This window comes from Capra hircus, chromosome 26 (genome assembly GCF_001704415.2).
Source record: "Capra hircus breed San Clemente chromosome 26, ASM170441v1, whole genome shotgun sequence".
Lineage (NCBI taxonomy): Eukaryota > Metazoa > Chordata > Mammalia > Artiodactyla > Bovidae > Capra > Capra hircus.
The window spans coordinates 48,616,358-48,634,020 of record NC_030833.1 but is presented as its reverse complement, the minus strand read 5'-3'; the positions used below and the strand labels follow the sequence as shown (position 1 = coordinate 48,634,020).

The 17,663-nt window shown below is 39.8% G+C and overlaps 1 protein-coding gene across 2 annotated transcripts in view; it reads right to left on the bottom strand.

Annotated features, from left to right (window-relative positions):
• The window catches only part of LOC102186455 (cytochrome P450 2C9-like), a 52,913-nt gene that overhangs the window by 20,949 nt on the left and 14,301 nt on the right, over positions 1–17,663 (bottom strand). The window contains exons 4-6 of one of the 2 annotated variants that reach the window (XM_018041109.1): positions 15,238–15,398; positions 13,880–14,056; positions 4,343–4,484 (exon numbers count right to left, since the gene is read on the bottom strand). In XM_018041109.1, coding sequence (XP_017896598.1) covers positions 4,343–4,484; positions 13,880–14,056; positions 15,238–15,398 — 480 coding nt within the window. The remainder of the gene's footprint in view (positions 1–4,342; positions 4,485–13,879; positions 14,057–15,237; positions 15,399–17,663) is intronic. The other variant, XM_018041110.1, reaches the window with a different exon arrangement.

The following is a 17,663-nucleotide window of genomic DNA, read 5'->3' as shown; positions in this document are numbered from 1 at the left end:
GATTGAGGCGTTGATGCGATATGCTCAGAATGAGGCTCATGTACAACCTCCGGTGACGCCTACCAATATACTAATCATGTTATTATTATTGTTACAGCGGATACAAAACGGGGCGGCTGCAGCTTTTTGGGCATACATTCCCGATCCACCTACGATTCAATCATTAGGTTGGGATAAAGAAGTAGTACCTGTCTATGTCAATGATACAAGTCTTTTGGGAGGAAAATCAGATATTCATATTTCTCCCCAGCAAGCTAATATCTCTTTTTATGGTCTTACTACACAATATCCTATGTGCTTTTCTTATCAATCACAACATCCTCACTGTATACAGGTGTCAGCTGATATATCTTATCCTCGAGTGACTATTTCTGGCATTGATGAAAAAACCGGAAAAAGATCGTACCGTGACGGAACTGGACCTCTCGACATTCCATTTTGCGACAAACATCTAAGCATCGGCATAGGAATAGACACTCCTTGGACTTTATGTCGAGCCCGGGTTGCGTCAGTGTACGACATCAACAACGCCGATGCCACCCTTTTATGGGATTGGGCACCTGGGGGAACACCTGATTTCCCTGAATATCGAGGACAGCATCCACCCATTTTCTCTGTAAACACTGCTCAAGTATATCAAACAGAACTGTGGAAACTTTTGGCTGCTTTTGGTCATGGCAATAGTCTATATTTACAACCCAATATTAATGGGAACAAATATGGTAATGTAGGAGTTACGGGGTTTTTATATCCCAGAGCTTGTGTCCCTTATCCATTCATGCTGATACAAGGCCATGTGGAAATAACAGTCATTGAATATTTATCATTTAAATTGTTCTAATTGCATACTTACTAATTGCATAAGAGGTGTTGCCAAAGGAGAACAAGTTATAATAGTAAAACAACCAGCTTTTGTAATGTTACCTGTTGAAAGAACTGAAAGCTTGGTATGACGAGACTGCTTTAAAATTGCTACAACGCATTAACATGGCTCTTAGCCACACTGAAAGAAGTGTGAGCCTGATTGTTCTGGGTATAGTATCTTTAATCACCCTTATAGCAACTGCTGTTACCGCTTCTGTATCTTTAGCACAATCCATTCAAGCTGCTCATACTGTAGATTCCTTGTCATATAATGTTACTAAAGTAATGGGAACACAAGAAGATATAGATAGAAAAATAGAAGATAGATTATCAGCTTTATATGATGTGGTTAGAGTTCTAGGAGAACAAGTTCAGAGCATTAGTTTTCGCATGAAAATCCAATGTCATGCTAATTATAAGTGGATTTGTGTCACAAAAAAGACTTATAATGCATCTGACTTTCCGTGGGATAAGGTAAAAAAACATCTACAAGGAGTATGGTTTAATACTAATGTGTCTTTAGATCTATTGCAATTGCATAATGAAATTCTTAATTTTGAAAATTCTCCAAAAGCTACTTTGAATATAGCTGATACTGTTGATAATTTTTTACAAAATTTATTTTCTAACTTCCCTAACCTTCATTCACTGTGGCGAAGCATAATTGCTGTGGGCGCAGTTCTGACTGTTGTGCTTATCATAATTTGTCTAGCTCCTTGTCTTATTCGTAGTATTGTTAAAGAATTTCTACATATGAGAGTTTTAATACATAAAAATATGTTGCAACACCGACATCTTATGGAGCTTTTAAAAAATAAAGAGAGGGGAGCTGCGGGGGACTGCCCATGAAGGGTTAAGTCTTGGGAGCTGCTCGGCGTTATGCAGAGCCTTAGGCATGTTCCTAAGCTCCCTGTCCCGCCCCCCTGAAGAATTTATTACCCTTAAGGCTCCAGGACGTTTGGTTCTTGCAACATTTCATAGAAGATAGATTATCTTATTGATAGAAGATAGATTATCTTATTGTGATCTGTACACAATGGTAAGGGTCTTGTGATTGTATTTGGAGATTAAGAACAATCTTGTGAATGTCAGAAGTCACGTACTTTATCCTATATATACTGCAGCACAATAAAGGAAGGCATCAGCCATTTTGGTCTGATCCTCTCAACCCCATCTTTTGTCTCTCTCTTATTTTTCTTAGCGGGGACGCTCCGTTCTCTCCCTGTGCAGGTGCGACTCTTGCTTGTGCTGGCCGCGGCAGTTGGTCTTAAATTCTGATGCTGTTGTGAACTCTGATCCTTTATCTATAACCTGCTACATTTCTCTGAAAGTTTTTGCAATTTTCTCTTTTATCCTGGTGTTCTGAAATTTCATGACCCTCTATCATGAGGTGAATGTTTTTATTTCATTCACTCTGCTAGACACATCAAGAGAATTATCTATCTACATGGCAATATTTAGGGGTCTTTTCTCCAGAGTGTTCACTCTCTGGAGTTTTTCTCTTGCTGCTGAATTTCAGGAAGCAGGATGCAGAATAGAGCTGAATCTGAAGTCAAGATGTGGATTCTTCCCTAAATTTTCTTCCATGCTGTGACTTCACTATTTCCTCCTGTCTCTGCCCAGTGTCCTGGGCATAGGGCCTCTTAGATTCCACTTCTCTAGAGAGTAAACCTCTCTCATCCTATTGGGGGAACACAGTGATCTGATAAAGTGTAAGTGTTAGTGTCTCAGTCATGTCCAACTCTTTGTGATCCCATGGACTGTAGCCTTCCAGGTTCCTCTGTCCATGGAATTCTCCAGGGAAGAATACTGGAGTGGATTACCTTTCCCTTCTCCAGAGGATCTTTCTGACCAAGGGATTGAACCTGGGTCTCCTTCATCGCAGTCAGATTTTTTATCTTCTGAGCCACTAAGGAGTTGTCAAAGAGTTGTGGCTAGGTGAGCTACTTTTATCAGCCTTTGTCTCTCCCTCTTCTGTTTGACACCTGCTACTTCTAAATGTGGAAACTTACAGGCTGATAGGGATATAAACAACTTTTCCTAATTATGTATCTTCCTTTTCTGATATTTAGGGCACAACTTAATCTTCTCTGTGCTGTGCTTAGTCACACAATTGTGTCTGACTCTCTGCGACCCCATGGACTGTAGCCCGCCAGGCTCCTCTGTCAATGGGGATTCTCCAGGCAAGAATACTATAGTGGGTTGCCATGACTTCCTTCATGGGATCTTCCCAACCCAGGGATCAAACTCAGGCCTCCCGCATCAGAGATGGATTCTTTATCATCTGAGCTACCAGGGAAGTCCAAGAATACTGGACTGGGCAGCCTATCCCTTCTCCAGGGCAATCTTCCTGACCCGGAAATCAAACCTGGGTCTCCTGCATTACAGGTGGGTTCTTTACCAACTGAGCCAGTAGGGAAGTATGTTCCTTTTCTGATATTTAAAATACAACTTCATCTTCTCTACTGGCTTTACTATCACCTCTCAATATGTTTTCTGTGTTTTAGAAGTTTGTTAAAGATCTATCTGTTGCTGTTTCCTGGCTTCTTCTTGTCCAACTTTAGAAGACTGATTCTCATCTGTAATAGGTCATAGTCATTGTAGAGACATCCTGACAGGTGACAGGACATTGTTTCTAAATTGCTATGAACAATCATAACTCTTTAAATGTAAATGTTTTATATAATGTTCTTTGTAAAAATTATAGACCACCAAATATCTTATTTTGGCAAGCACTGTTTCTCTAGAACCAGACTTCCGGACTAATAAAATACCTTTACAGGCACCTGAAACCTGAATAGTACAATTTCTTGTGAATCTAAATTTTTAGATCACTTCCCAGAAAGTAGACGTTATATCTGGCTATGTCACTAAATTTCTAGGATTTCCATTTAGGCTTCAGTAAGGAGAGTATCCAGAGAAGGAAATGGCAACCCACTCCAGTATTTTTGCCTGGAGAATCCCAGGGACAGAGAAGCCTGGTGGACTGCCATATGGGGTCACACAGAGTTGGACATGACTGAAGCAACTTAGCAGCAGCAGCAGCAGCAGCAGCAGCAGCAGCAGCAGCAGCAGCAGCAGCAGCAGCAGCAGCAGCAAGGAGAGCTTCCATTTTCCCTTTAGAAAACTTTAGAACATTGCATTTTCAGAATGAGATGGCAACAAATTGGCCTTTCCATAATAAAGACACTATGCAGCCCCAGGCCAATTCATGCTGGGAGTGCCTGCTACACATGACCTCCCATGAAATCCAGATGCTGTTTTATTGCTTTTGTTATTTTCCACAGTGTTTCACTCCTGTCTGTCATCCTCCTGTATTATGTAAAGATGTCCCAATACCATCCCTTCATTAAATCTGAAAACATTAAGCTGCTCAAACAGAGATTTACATAATTCTGCAAGAGCAACAAGATGGAAAACACTCCCAGTCTCTTTCCAATATCTCTTCTGCAGTCACCCTGCTCACCATGTACCATACCTGTGACCTCTGGGTGCTTCAGTAGCAGAAGGAGCCCATATCTCAGAGTGGTGCTCGTCGTCTCTGTCCCAGCTCCAAACAAATCAAATACAGTGGTTGTCAGGTTTTCCAAAGTAAACTCCAATTGTTGATTTTGTTTTTCCTAGGAATGATTTGATAAAATTGTTTAACAAGCTAGTTTATCAGAATTGCCCTTAATCCAAAATAGCTCATGGTGTTTTAAAGTTAAGGCAACATACAAACTACTGGGCAATCATAGGGAAAAAACCACTGTATAGAAAAACAAAATACTGTAGATCAGTTGACTTAAATGTCATTTTCTTCTGCCTTATTCCTCATTTGCCTAAAAGTTCCATTCATCAGCCTTTTCTGCATTTAGGTAGTGGTTCAGACAGTAAAGAATCTTCCTGCAATTTAGGAGACTCAAGTTTGATTCCTGGGTAGGGAAGATCCCCTGGAGAAGGCAATAGCTTCTCCATCCCCTGGTTATTGGAATGGCTACCCACTCCAATATTCTTGCCTGGAGTATTCCACGGACAGAGAGAAGCCTGGTGGGCTACAGTCTGTGAAGTCGAAAAGAGGCAGATGCAACTGAGTGACTAACACATTCACTTTCAGGCTATGCAGCTTAATTTTTTGCCAGCAAGATATAAATAGACGCCTACTGGTACACTTCCTCTTTCTTACTCAAAACAAGTATTTGATAGATTGAAAGTGATTTCCATACAAATGGAAATCAAAAGAAACCTGGAGTAGCAATACTCATATCGGACAAAAGAGACTTTAAAATAAAGACTGCCATTTCCCTGGTGGTCCAGTGACTAAGATTCGGCACTCCCAGTGCAGTCCCAGGTTTGATCCCTAGTTGGGAAACTAAATCTCACATGCTGCAACTAAGTGTTCGCTTGCCACAATTAGAAGATCCTGCATGCCACAACTAAGACCTGGCCTAGCCAAATAGATAAAGATAAACAAATAAATTAAATAAAGACTGTTACCAGAGACAAGGAAGGACAGTATATAATGATCAAGGATCAATCCAAGAAGATGTAACAATTGTAAGTACATAAGCACCCAACATAGGAGCACCTCAGTGTATCAGGCTAGTGCTGCTGCTGCTGCTGCTGCTAAGTCACTTCAGTCGTGTCCGACTCTGTGCAACCCCAGAGATGGCAGCCCACCAGGCTCCCCCATCCCTGGGATTCTCCAGGCAAGAACACTGGAGTGGGTTGCCATTTCCTTCTCCAATGCATGAAAGTGGAAAGTGAAAGTGAAGTCTCTCAGTCGTGTCCTACTCCTAGTGACCCCATGGACTGCAGCCTATCAGGCTCCTCCGTCCATGGGATTTTCCAGGCAAGAGTACTGGAGTGGGTTGCTATTGCTTCTCCCAGGCAAATGTTAACAGCCATTAGAGGGGAAATCTATACTAACAAAATAATAGTAGGCAACTTAAACTTACAGCACTGGACAGATCATCCAGACAGAAAATTAAGGAAACACAAGCCTTAAATAACCCATTAGACTAGATAAACTTACTGTCCTAGATGTTAATTGGAAATTCCATTTAAAGGCAGCAGAATACACTTTTTTGTTAAACACACATGGAACATTCTCCAGGATATCATCTTGGGTCACAAATCAAAGCTCAGTAAATTTTAGAAAATTGAAATCATATCAAGAAACCTTTCCAACCACAAGGCTATGAGATTAGATATCAATTACAGAAAAAAATGTATAAAACACAAACAAATGGAGGCTAAACAATATGTTATTAAATAACCAATGGATTGAACATGACTGAGCACACACAACCCACATTGCAACCAATGGTATTATACATGATATTATACACAGAAAATCCTAAAGATGCTACCATAAAACTACTAGAGCTCATTGATAAATTTGGTAAAGTTGCAGGATACAAAATTAATACATAGAAAAGAAATCTCTTTCATTCCTATACACTAACAATGAAAGATCAGAACGAGAAATCAAGGAAACAGACTCATTTGCCATCACACCTAAAAGAATAAAGTAGCTAGGCATAAACCTACCTAATGAGGCAAAAGATCTGCACTCAGGAAACTAAAAGATCCCAATGAAAAAATCAAAGATGACATAAACAGATGGAGAGATATATCATGTTCGTGGATCAGAAAAATCAATATTGTGAAAATGACTATACTACCCAAGGCAATCTACAGATTAAATGTTCAGTTCAGTTCAGTTCAGTTCAGTCTCTCAGTCGTGTCCAACTCTTTGTGACCCCATGAACTGCAGCACGCCAGGCCTCCCTGTCCATCACCAACTCCCAGAGTTCACTCAGACTCACATCCATCGAGTCGGTGATGCCATCCAGCCATCTCATCCTCTGTCATCCCCTTCTCCTCCTGCCCCAATCCCTCCCAGCATCACAGTCTTTTCCAATGAGTCAACACTTTGCATGAGGTGGCCAAAGTATTGGAGTTTCAGCTTTAGCATCATTCCTTCCAAAGAACACCCAGGACTGATCTCCTTTAGAATGGACTAGTTGGATCTCCTTGCAGATTCAATATAATCCCTATCAAATTACCAAGGGCATTTTTCACAGAATCAAAACAAACAAACATCAAAAGCACTTGACAAGTAAAAGTAAGCAGGCTGTTTAATACTGAGTAGAAGGGACTGTTCATATGCAAAAACATTGTGAACCTGTCCTTAGGCCAATATTAATTTCACGATGCATTTGCAACCTCCAGTGGTCCACTGCCATGTCTAATATCAAGTAATAAACACCCTCAAGGGAGAACAAACACTCTGAATGACTATACTTTTTAGAAAAACTGATTGTCTTTGACTTTACACAAGCTATAAGCTTGTCAATTCAAAACTATTCTAAAGTCAGTTAGAAAAGCAGTGAACTCACAAAACAGTACTAGTATTTTGATTTCTTGAATTGGATTTGAAGATAAAGTCGTTATGTGTACATAGTCTATCATTCTTAGGCTATAGAAAATACTGCTGAAAGGAATTATATAAAACAATGTTGAAAATTTAAAGAGAACCTATATAAATAAAGGGCTTCCCAGGTGGTGCTAATGCTAAAGAACCCACTGGCCAGTGCAGGTAGATGGAAGAGAGACAGGTTTGATCCCTGAGTTGGGAAGAGCTCTTGGAGGAGGACCGAAGTCCTCCACTCCAGTATTCTTGCCTGGAGTATCCCATGGACAGGGGAGTCTGGCAGGCTGCAGTCCACAGATAGTACTGAAGTGACTAATCATGAATAAAAATAAAAAACCTTCCTCGATATAGATCTAAAACACTCAGTATTATTATGATAGCATTGCTGAATTAATGTCACAAAGAAGGCAGATCAGTTCAGTTCAGTTCAGTCACTCAGTCGTGTCCATATCTTTGTGACCCCATGAATCACAGCATGCCAGGCCTCCCTGTCCATCACCAACTCCAGGAGTTCACTCAGACTCACGTCCATCGAGTCAGTGACGCCATCCGCTATCTCATCCTCGGTCGTCCCCTTCTCCTCTTGCCCCCAATCCCTCCCAGCATCAAAGTCTTTTCCAATGAGTCAACTCTTCGCATGAGGTGGCCAAAGTACTGGAGTTTCAGCTTTAGCATCATTCCTTCCAAAGAACACCCAGGACTGATCTCCTTCAGAATGGACTGGCTGGATCTCCTTGCAGCCCAAAGGACTCTCAAGAGTCTTCTCCAACACCATAGTTCAAAAGCATCAATTCTTTGGCACTCAGCCTTCTTCACAGTCCAACTCTCACATTCATACATGACCACTGGGAAAACCATAGCCTTGACTAGATGGACCTTTGTTGGCAAAGTAATGTGTCTGCTTTTGAATATGCTATCTAGGTTGGTCATAACTTTTCTTCCAAGGAGTAAGTGTCTTTTAATTTCATGGCTGCAATCACCATCTGCAGTGATTTTGGAGCCCAGAAAAATAAAGTGTGACATTGTTTCCACTGTTTCCCCATCTATTTCCCATGATGTGATGGAACCAGATGCCATGATCTTCATTTTCTGAATGTTGAGCTTTAGGCCAACTTTTTCACTCTCCTCTTTCACTTTTATCAAGAGGCTTTTTAGTTCCTCTTCACTTTCTGCCATAAGGGTGGTGTCATCTGCATATCTGAGATAATTGATATTTCTCCCGGCAATCTTGATTCTGGCTTGTGCTTCTTCCAGTCCAGTGTTTCTCATGATGTACTCTGCATATAAGTTAAATAAACAGGGTGACAATATACAGCCTTGACATACTCTTTTTCCTATTTGGAACCAGTCAGTTGTTCCATGTCCAGTTTTAACTGCTGCTTCCTGACCTGAATACAGATTTCTCAAGAGGCAGGTTAGGTGGTCTGGTATTCCAGTCTTTTGAAGAATTTTCCACAGTTTCTTGTGATCCACACAGTCAAAGGCTTTAGCATAGTCAAGAAAGCATAAATAGATGTTTTTCTGGAACTGTCTTGCTTTTTCCATGATCCAGTGGATGTTGACAATTTGATCTCTGGTTCCTCTGCCTTTTCTTAAACTCTCTTGAACATCAAGAAGTTCACGGCTCACATATTGCTGAAGCCTAGCTTGGAGAATTTTGAGCATTACTGTACTAGCATGTGAGATGAGTGCAATTGTGCTGTAGTTTGAGAATTCTTTGGCATTTTCTTTCTTTGGAATTTGAATAAAAACTGACCTTTTCCAGTCCTGTGGCCACTGCTGAGTTTCCAAATTTGCTGGCATATTGAGTGCAGCACTTTCACAGCATCATCGGGGCAACCCAAGACGGGCGGGTCATGGAGGAGAGGTCTAACAGAATGTGGTCCACTGGAGAAGGGCATGGCAAACCACTTCAGTATTCTTGCCTTGAGAATCCCATAAACAGTATGAAAAGGCAAACTGATAGGATACTGAAAGAGGAACTCCCCAAGTCAGTAGGAGCCCAATGTGCTACCTGAGATCAGTGGAGAAATAACTCCAGAAAGAATGAAGGGATGGAGCCAAAGCAAAAACAGTACCCCGCTGTGGATGTGACTGGTGATAGAAGCAAGGTCTGATGCTGTAAAGAGCAATATTGCATAGGAACCTGGAATGTCAGGTCCGTGAATCAAGGCAAATTGGAAGTGGTCATACAGGAGATGGCAAGAGTGAATGTCAACATTCTTGGAATCAGCCAACTAAAATGCACTGGAATGGGTGAATTTAACTCAGATGACCACTATATCTACACCTGCGGGCAGAAATCCCTCAGAAGAAATGGAGTAGCCATCATGGTCAACAAAAGAGTCTGAAATGCAGTACTTGGATGCAATCTCAAAAACGACAGAATGATCTCTGTTTGTCTCCAAGGCAAACCATTCAATGTCACAGTAATCCAAGTCTGTGCCCCAACCAGTAACTCTGAAGAAGCTGAAGTTGAACGGTTTTATGAAGACCTGCAAGACCTTTTAGAACTAACACCCAAAAGAGATGTCATTTTCATTATAGGGGACTGGAATGCAAATATAGGAAGTCAGAAACACCTGGAGCAATAGGCAAATTTGGCCTTGGAATGCGGAATGAAGCAGAGCAAAGACGAATAGAGTTTTGCCAAGAAAATGCACTGGTCATAGCAAACACCCTCTTCCAACAACACAAGAGAAGACTCTACACATGGACATCACCAGATGGTCAACACTGAAATCAGATTGATTATATTCTTTGCAGCCAAAGATGGAGAAGCTCTATACAGTCAACAAAAACAAGACCAGGAGCTGACTGTGGCTCAGATCATGAACTCCGTATTACCAATTCAGACTTAAATTGAAGAAAGTAGGGAAAACCGCTAGACCATTCAGGTATGACCTAAAGCAAATCCCTTATGATTATACAGTGGAAGTGAGAAATCGATTTAATGGCCTAAATCTGATAGATAGAGTGCCTGATGAACTATGGAATGAGGTTCGTGACATTGTACAGGAGACAGGGATCAAGACCATCCCCATGGAAAAGAAATGCAAAAAGCCAAATGGCTGTCTGGGGAGGCCTTACAAATAGCTGTAAATGAAGAGAGGTGAAAAGCAAAGGAGAAAAGGAAAGATATAAGCATCTGAATGCAGAGTTCCAGAGAATAGCAAGAAGAGATAAAAAAAGTCTTCTTCAGCAATCAATGCGAAGAAATAGAGAAAAAGAACAGAATGGGAAAGACTAGAGATCTCTTCAAGAAAATTAGAGATACCAAGGGAACATTTCATGCAAAGATGGGCTCAATAAAGGACAGAAATGGTCTGGACCTAACAGAAACAGAAGATATTAAGAAGAGGTTGCAAGAATACACAGAAGAACTGTACAAAAAAAGATCTTCACTACCTGGATAATCATGATGGTGTGATCACTCATCTAGGGCCAGACATCCTGGAATGTGAAGTCAAGTGGGCCTTGGAAAGCATCGCTACGAACAAAGCTAGTGGAGGTGATGAAATTCCAGTTGAGATCTTTCAAATCCTGAAAGATGATGCTGTGAAAGTGCTGCACTCAATATGCCAGCAAATTTGGAAAGCTCAGCAGTGGCCACAGGACTGGAAAAGGTCAGTTTTCATTCCAATTCCAAAGAAAGAAGGCAGATAGGAAGTTTCAAAAATCCATCCCTCTACTGACACAACAACTGATCATGCACAAAGTGTCTGAGCAACTACTTTGGGACTCTGGAAACTAGTTAGACACTTGCAGCTGATGTGCTTAAGTGCAGTGTCTGATAAACGTGAGATCTCCCATGCTGACTAACATTCCTCATAACCCAGTTCCAAGGCAGACAGTTATGGAGAGTGTGGACTTTATTTGTGGTGTAGCCAGTGGATCTCAGAACAGGAAACTGGACCACATTCTTCTACATTGGAGGCTGGCGCAGAAAGCAGCCATTGTTTCAATCTCCATGACTTTCATTGAAAACATAAAGAGAATGCTTTCTTTTCCCATTTATATTTAGGTACAGGTATTTAAGAGAATCTCTGTAAGGTCACTATCTGACTATGGAGATAACAGAACAGAGAGTCAAGTGACCACAAAAGATAAGAAAATAGTCTTGGCAAAAATAATCTGGAAAAGTTACTACACAAAGGAATTAATACAGTCTTCTTCAAATAACAATAACAATTGTTAGAAGAGTGTAAAATCTTATTTCCAGAGTTACCACATTACATTATATAAATCATGTAAGTATGGTCCATTAACAACTGAAAAAAAATGGACACAAACCACTGTTGAGGAAACCCAGACAATGGACTTACTAGATTAAAAACTATAAGATAGATGTCTTAGGTATGTGCAAAGAGATGAAGGAAACCATGTATGAGGAACTAAGACTATCAGAAAAGTATAAGAACAGTTAGGGAATATCAATAATGAGAACAGCATTGTAATAAAGAACCAATAGAAATTCAGGAGCTAAAAGTACAATACCATAAATATTTAAAAACTTACCAGAAACTTTCTGGTATTGTACTTTTTACAATAAAAAGTAGTACACTGAAGTAAATCATTCACTACATCTAATCATTATAAACTGTGTAGATAAATATCCTATATATAATGTAATATAATATAGCCATAAAAAGGAAGGAAATCCTGCAATTTATGATTGCATGGATGGGACTTGAAGGCATTATGCTAAATGGAATAAATCAGGAAGAGAAAATAAAATATCATATTGTCTCACATATACATGGACTATGGGCTTTCCCAGTGGTGCAGTGGTAAAGAATCTGCTTACCAAAGCAGGAGACACAAAAGACCTGGGTTTGATCCCTGGGTCAGGAAGATCCCCTGGAGTAGGAAATGGCAACATATTCAGTATTCTTGCCTGGAGAATCCCATGGACAGAGGAGCTTTGTGGGCTACAGTCCATGGGGTCGCAAAGAGTCGGATACAACTGAGCGACTGAGCATGCACACATATGTGGATTATAAAATAAAAATCTGAACTCATAAATGCAGAGAACACATTGGTGACTGTCAGAGATGAAGAGGGGTCAAAATGAATGAATGTGGGCAAAAAGTACAAACCTCCAGTTGTAAAATATAAATAAATCTTAGGGATATACTATACAGCATGATAACTGTAGTTAATACTATATTGTAAATTTGCAAGTTGCTAGGAGGGTAAATCTTAAAAATTCTTATCACAAGAAAAAAAATGCAATTATATGTGAGATGGAGGTTAATTAGACTTATCTTGGTGATCATTTGGCAATACATGCATATATTGAATCTTTATGTTGTACATCTCAAGGAAATATATGTTTATTATATTAATTTCTCAAATTAGAAATAAAAATCTATACTGTCTACAAGAAAGTCACTTAAGACCCAAATACACAAATACGTTGAATGTCAAAGGAGAAAAAAGATATTGCAAGACTGAGTAGCCAAATAAAGTCTTAAGAAGGCCTGTCCTCAAGAGAAGCTAGTTAACCAGAGCCTCACCTGCTGGGGTTCTATCAGACACTAACCAACCTGAGGGTAGAGAAATATCCCATCCAGTTAGCTCTAGCTGTGGGAGAAGTGAAATTCCCAGCTCTGGCCCACTCTCGCTTTCCTGCCCCATCTAAGGGGGGAGAAAAACACTGAGGAACACACATGAAGTTGAGTCCAGAGGCATAGGCTCACTAAAATTTTGCGATCCCTAGCGAAATCACTTTCTTGGTATGAACTGACAAGTTTATTCTAATATCCACATGGAAGTTTAAGAGACCACAAAAGCCAAAACAATCTTTAGAAAGAACAACAAAGTTAAAGGACGTCTCAGTTTCAAAACTAACTACAAAGCTAATAATTAAGACCGTCAGATGATGTGATACTAACATAAGGACTGACAGAGATTATTGAAATAGAATTGAGATTACACAAATAAACCCCCACATTTTGAGTCAACTGATTTCTAACAAGGATGTCAAGATGATTCATGTGGGAAAAACAGTCTTTTCCACAGACACCAACTTCCAACTCAGTATCTATGTCAATCCGTTTTACTTTACACTCAATTAAGGTTTCTCTCTTCCATCCACCTACTCTTTCCCATCACACTTCTCTGCACTGCTGAATACACCCATCTGAATATACCCATCTGAAATTCCCTCCCCTGTCTTTCAATGCAAATATATTATTATATTTCCAACCACTGGACATACAGGAAGGCCAGCTGCCTTAAGTCATTCTTTTCCATTCCCTCACACAGTGTGCGATTACCATGACCACCTTCATATTACAGCATGATATTTTGCATTTTCTCAAAATAATAGGACACAACTTAGTGAATAAACAACAACTTGTTTGTAATTGTTTACATTTCACCTGAGGTGTCATTCTGTCTCTCTTTGGGTAGATTCTTATTTCACAAAGAGCAGGATCAATTTTTCTACTTACCATGCACACAATATGTATTTAAACTGCTTGACAGCATTGCTTCCCTGACCATTAAAATAACTCTGATAAATACAGAACTAGTCAATGAACCACAGAATGCACAATCGGTCAGATAACTGAACTGTCATTAACATTTTACCTGCTCCATTCTGATCAGGAAACAATCAATATAGTCCCGAGGGTTGTTAATATCCAGGGATGCTTTGTGTTCCATTGCTTTCTCCAACACATAACTTTTTAAATTAGCAACATTTTTAATTACTTTGTTATGACTTCCTGGTAAATAATCAATGAGTGCAGGGAAATTATTGCAAACCTAGGAGACAAACAATTGTTTATTAAATAAAGATCACTTTAATAATACTTCTATACCATAAGCCAAAACCTTGTCAGAAATGGTATTATAAGTATTAATATAATTTGGTCTCTGTATTGAGGGAAATTCTTACCTTACAGGTAAATAATTTGCCATACTGATAGATATCTATGAGGGAGAACATTCTGACCAGGTATCAAATATGATAATCATTTCCTATAATCATGTATTATATATATAGTATAAAAGCACTGTTATAAAAATTATCTCATTTTCTTATATCAACTCTTCCCTTCTATCATGAAATATGGGATGGCATGAAATACTATGACTCACATTTTGTAGATGACAAACGACAGTAGTTAAGAGAGTTTGGACAATCTGATATACAGTTCAGAGCTGGTCCCAGATGTTTCTACTGTTGTCTCATAGACTCAAACATAAGATCATGTTTGAGGACTGAAAGAATACTAAAACCCACGAAACTTAACTCAGTGTGATAAAGTCGCTGGCCCCCAGAGCAATTAAGTGACCTCTGCAAGGTCACATCATTGTCTTTTAGGTAGAAGGCAGAATATGTCAGCTCAGCAAAGGTACACCTGTGATGTTGGTTTGTGGTTCCTACACCAAACAACCCCAATCACCTTTGTCATCCCCAAACAATTACCTTGTCAGTTAAGATGCCAATTGAAGCACCAAACACTCCTATCCTAGTCAGTGTCCCCTGGCACTACTCTCCCCCATTGAAGGAGACATTTTTTTCCTTTCCAAACACAGATATTTCTGTGAACTTAATATGCCAAAGAAGTTCTTAAGTGGTGACTGGGTGACAAGGCTTGTGGGCAATGGAAGGCTTTCCAGAAGGACATGGACATCCTTCTACTGCTGTAGGCATGCTTTGAGGAAGCTACCAAAATAGTTTATGGAAAGTGGCTTTGAAAATTGGTGGGAAAACCACTGAAGAGTGTCAATAAGACTGAATTACAATTCTGTATTCTGGGCACGAATTTTCCTCTCTATCATTAAAGGGCCCCACCATCGTCCCCAGATGAGCACTCCATGATGCTAAGCTCTGGGCAAGACTGTACTGTTCACACATTAACCTCACAGCTTGGTGTATCTGGACCTCATGGAGAAAAGAGCAGAAATGATTCCCAGAGAAGAAAGGACGTGGGCCTCACCTGAACCCATGGAGAGCTCAGAATCCTGAGGATTTCGTTCAATCTTTCCATTAGATCTAAAAAAACTGGATCTTTATAATCAAAACGGTTCTGGAAAATAATGGAGCAGATCACATTGCAGGGAGCACAGCCCAGGATGAAAGTGGGGTCACAAGGCAACCCTAAAGAATAACAAACAATTTAAACACATCATTAAAACATACGTCAGACATTTGTATTTAAGATAACAGGTAAAGGTAATTTTAGATACTCTAAAGCAATATTTTGGGCTTCCTTGTGGCTCAGCTGGTGAAGAATCTGCCTGCAATGTGGGAGACCTGGGTTCGATCCCTGGGTTGGGAAGATCCCTTGGAGAAGGAAAAGGCTACCCACTCCAGTTAAAGCGTCTGCCTCCAATGCGGGAGACCTGGGTTCGATCCCTGGGTCGGGCAGATCCCCTGGAGAAGGAAACGGCAATCCATTCCAGTATTCTTGCCTGGAGAATCCCTTGGACGGAGAAGCCTAGTAGGTTACAGTCCACGGGGTCGCAAAGAGTCGGACACGACTGAGGGACTTCACCTTCACCTTAACCCACTCCAGTATTCTGGCCTGGAGAATTCCATGGATAGTCCATGGGGTTGCAAAGAGTCGGACACAACTGAGTGACTATCATTTTCACAAAGCAATATTTTACCAGGTAACTGTCTTAATAGCAAAGTATTCCACATGCATAAAATCAACACATCACTTTTACCTTAACCTGAGTAGGTCATTTCACCCTACCTATGTAAATAATGGTTTTTGAAAAAAAAAAAAAAAAAGAATCAATTAAAATCCACTGCTTTAACTTGTACTGTTTTCACCTAAGGGGCCTGTTAAGTTGAAGGGAGTGGGGGGAAACAGTTTAAAATACTATTTTTATAACATTTAATAACCTAAATTTATCAGTGCTGAATATTATCTGTTTGCAAAGCCTGTAGAAAATAAAGCACTGATAAAGAAAAAAAGAGAATAGTTGAGAACCTCAAAATCCTTTATATAATGAATAGTTGAAAGAATCATCTCTAGAATCAACATAGAAGTTAAACAGAGACTGTAGGTGAATTCACATATTTAAAGGAACAGATTTTTTTTGTCTTTTTTTAAAATATAAATTTATTTATTTTAATTGGAGGTTAATTTTAAAAGCAGCAAGTATCCATGCTGTAAGAGAAAAAACTAATACAAATGAACAATGTTGGCCACCACAACATTGTAAAGCAAAAATCCTCCAATTAAAAACAAATAAAATAAATGAGAACAAGAAAAATAACTTTTTATAAAATGAGTTTCTTGTCTAAAATATAAATTGTTGTTATTGTTCAGTCACTAAGTCATGTCTGTCTCTTTGTGACCTCACAAACTGCAGCACGCCAGGCTTCTCTGTCCATCACTATCTCCCTGACTTTGTTCAAGCTCATGTCCATTGAGTCAGTGATATCACTCAATCATCTCCTCTGTCACCCCTTGCCCTCAATTTCCCCCAGCATTACGGTCTTTTCCAATGAGTCAACTTTTTGCATTGTGTTGGCCAAAGTATTGGAGCTTCAGCTTCAGCATCAGTCCTTCCAAAGCATATTCAGTGTTGATGATACCACTTTAATGACAGAAAGTGAAGAAGAACTAAAGAGCTTCTTGATGAAGGTGAAAGAAGAGAGTGAAAAAACCTTAAAACTCAATATTCAAATATTGGCTTAAAACTCAATATTCAAAACACTAAGATCATGGCATCTGATCCTATCTCTTCATGGCAAATAGATGGGCATAAAGTGGGCACAGTGTCAGATTTCATGCTCTTTAGCTCCAAAATCAGAGACTGCAGCCACAAAATTAAAATATGCTAGCTCCTTGGCAGAATAGCTATGTCAAAGCCAGACAGTGTTTTAAAAAGCAGAGACAGTTTGCATTCCCACCAACAGTGTAAGAGGGTTCCTTTTTCTCCATACTCTCTCCAGTATTTATTGCTTGTAGACTTTTGGATTGCAGCCATTCTGACTGGCGTGAAATGGTACCTCATTGTTGTTTTGATTTGCATTTCTCTGATAATGAGTGATGCGAGACAGCAAAAGAGACGCATATGTATAGAACAGTCTTTTGGACTCTGTGGGAGAGGGAGAGGGTGGGATGATTTGGGAGAATGGCATTGAAACATGTATAATATCGTATATGAAATGAATCACCAGTCCAGGTTCGATGCATGATACTGGATGCTTGGGGCTGGTGCATTGAGATGACCCAGAGGGATGGTGTGGGGAGGGAGGAGAGAGGGGGGTTCACGACAGGAAACACGTGTATACCTGTGGCGGATTCATGTTGATGTATGGCAAAACCAATACAATATTGTAAAGTAATTAACCTCCAATTAAAATAAATAAATTTATATTAAAAAATAATAAAAAGCAGAGACA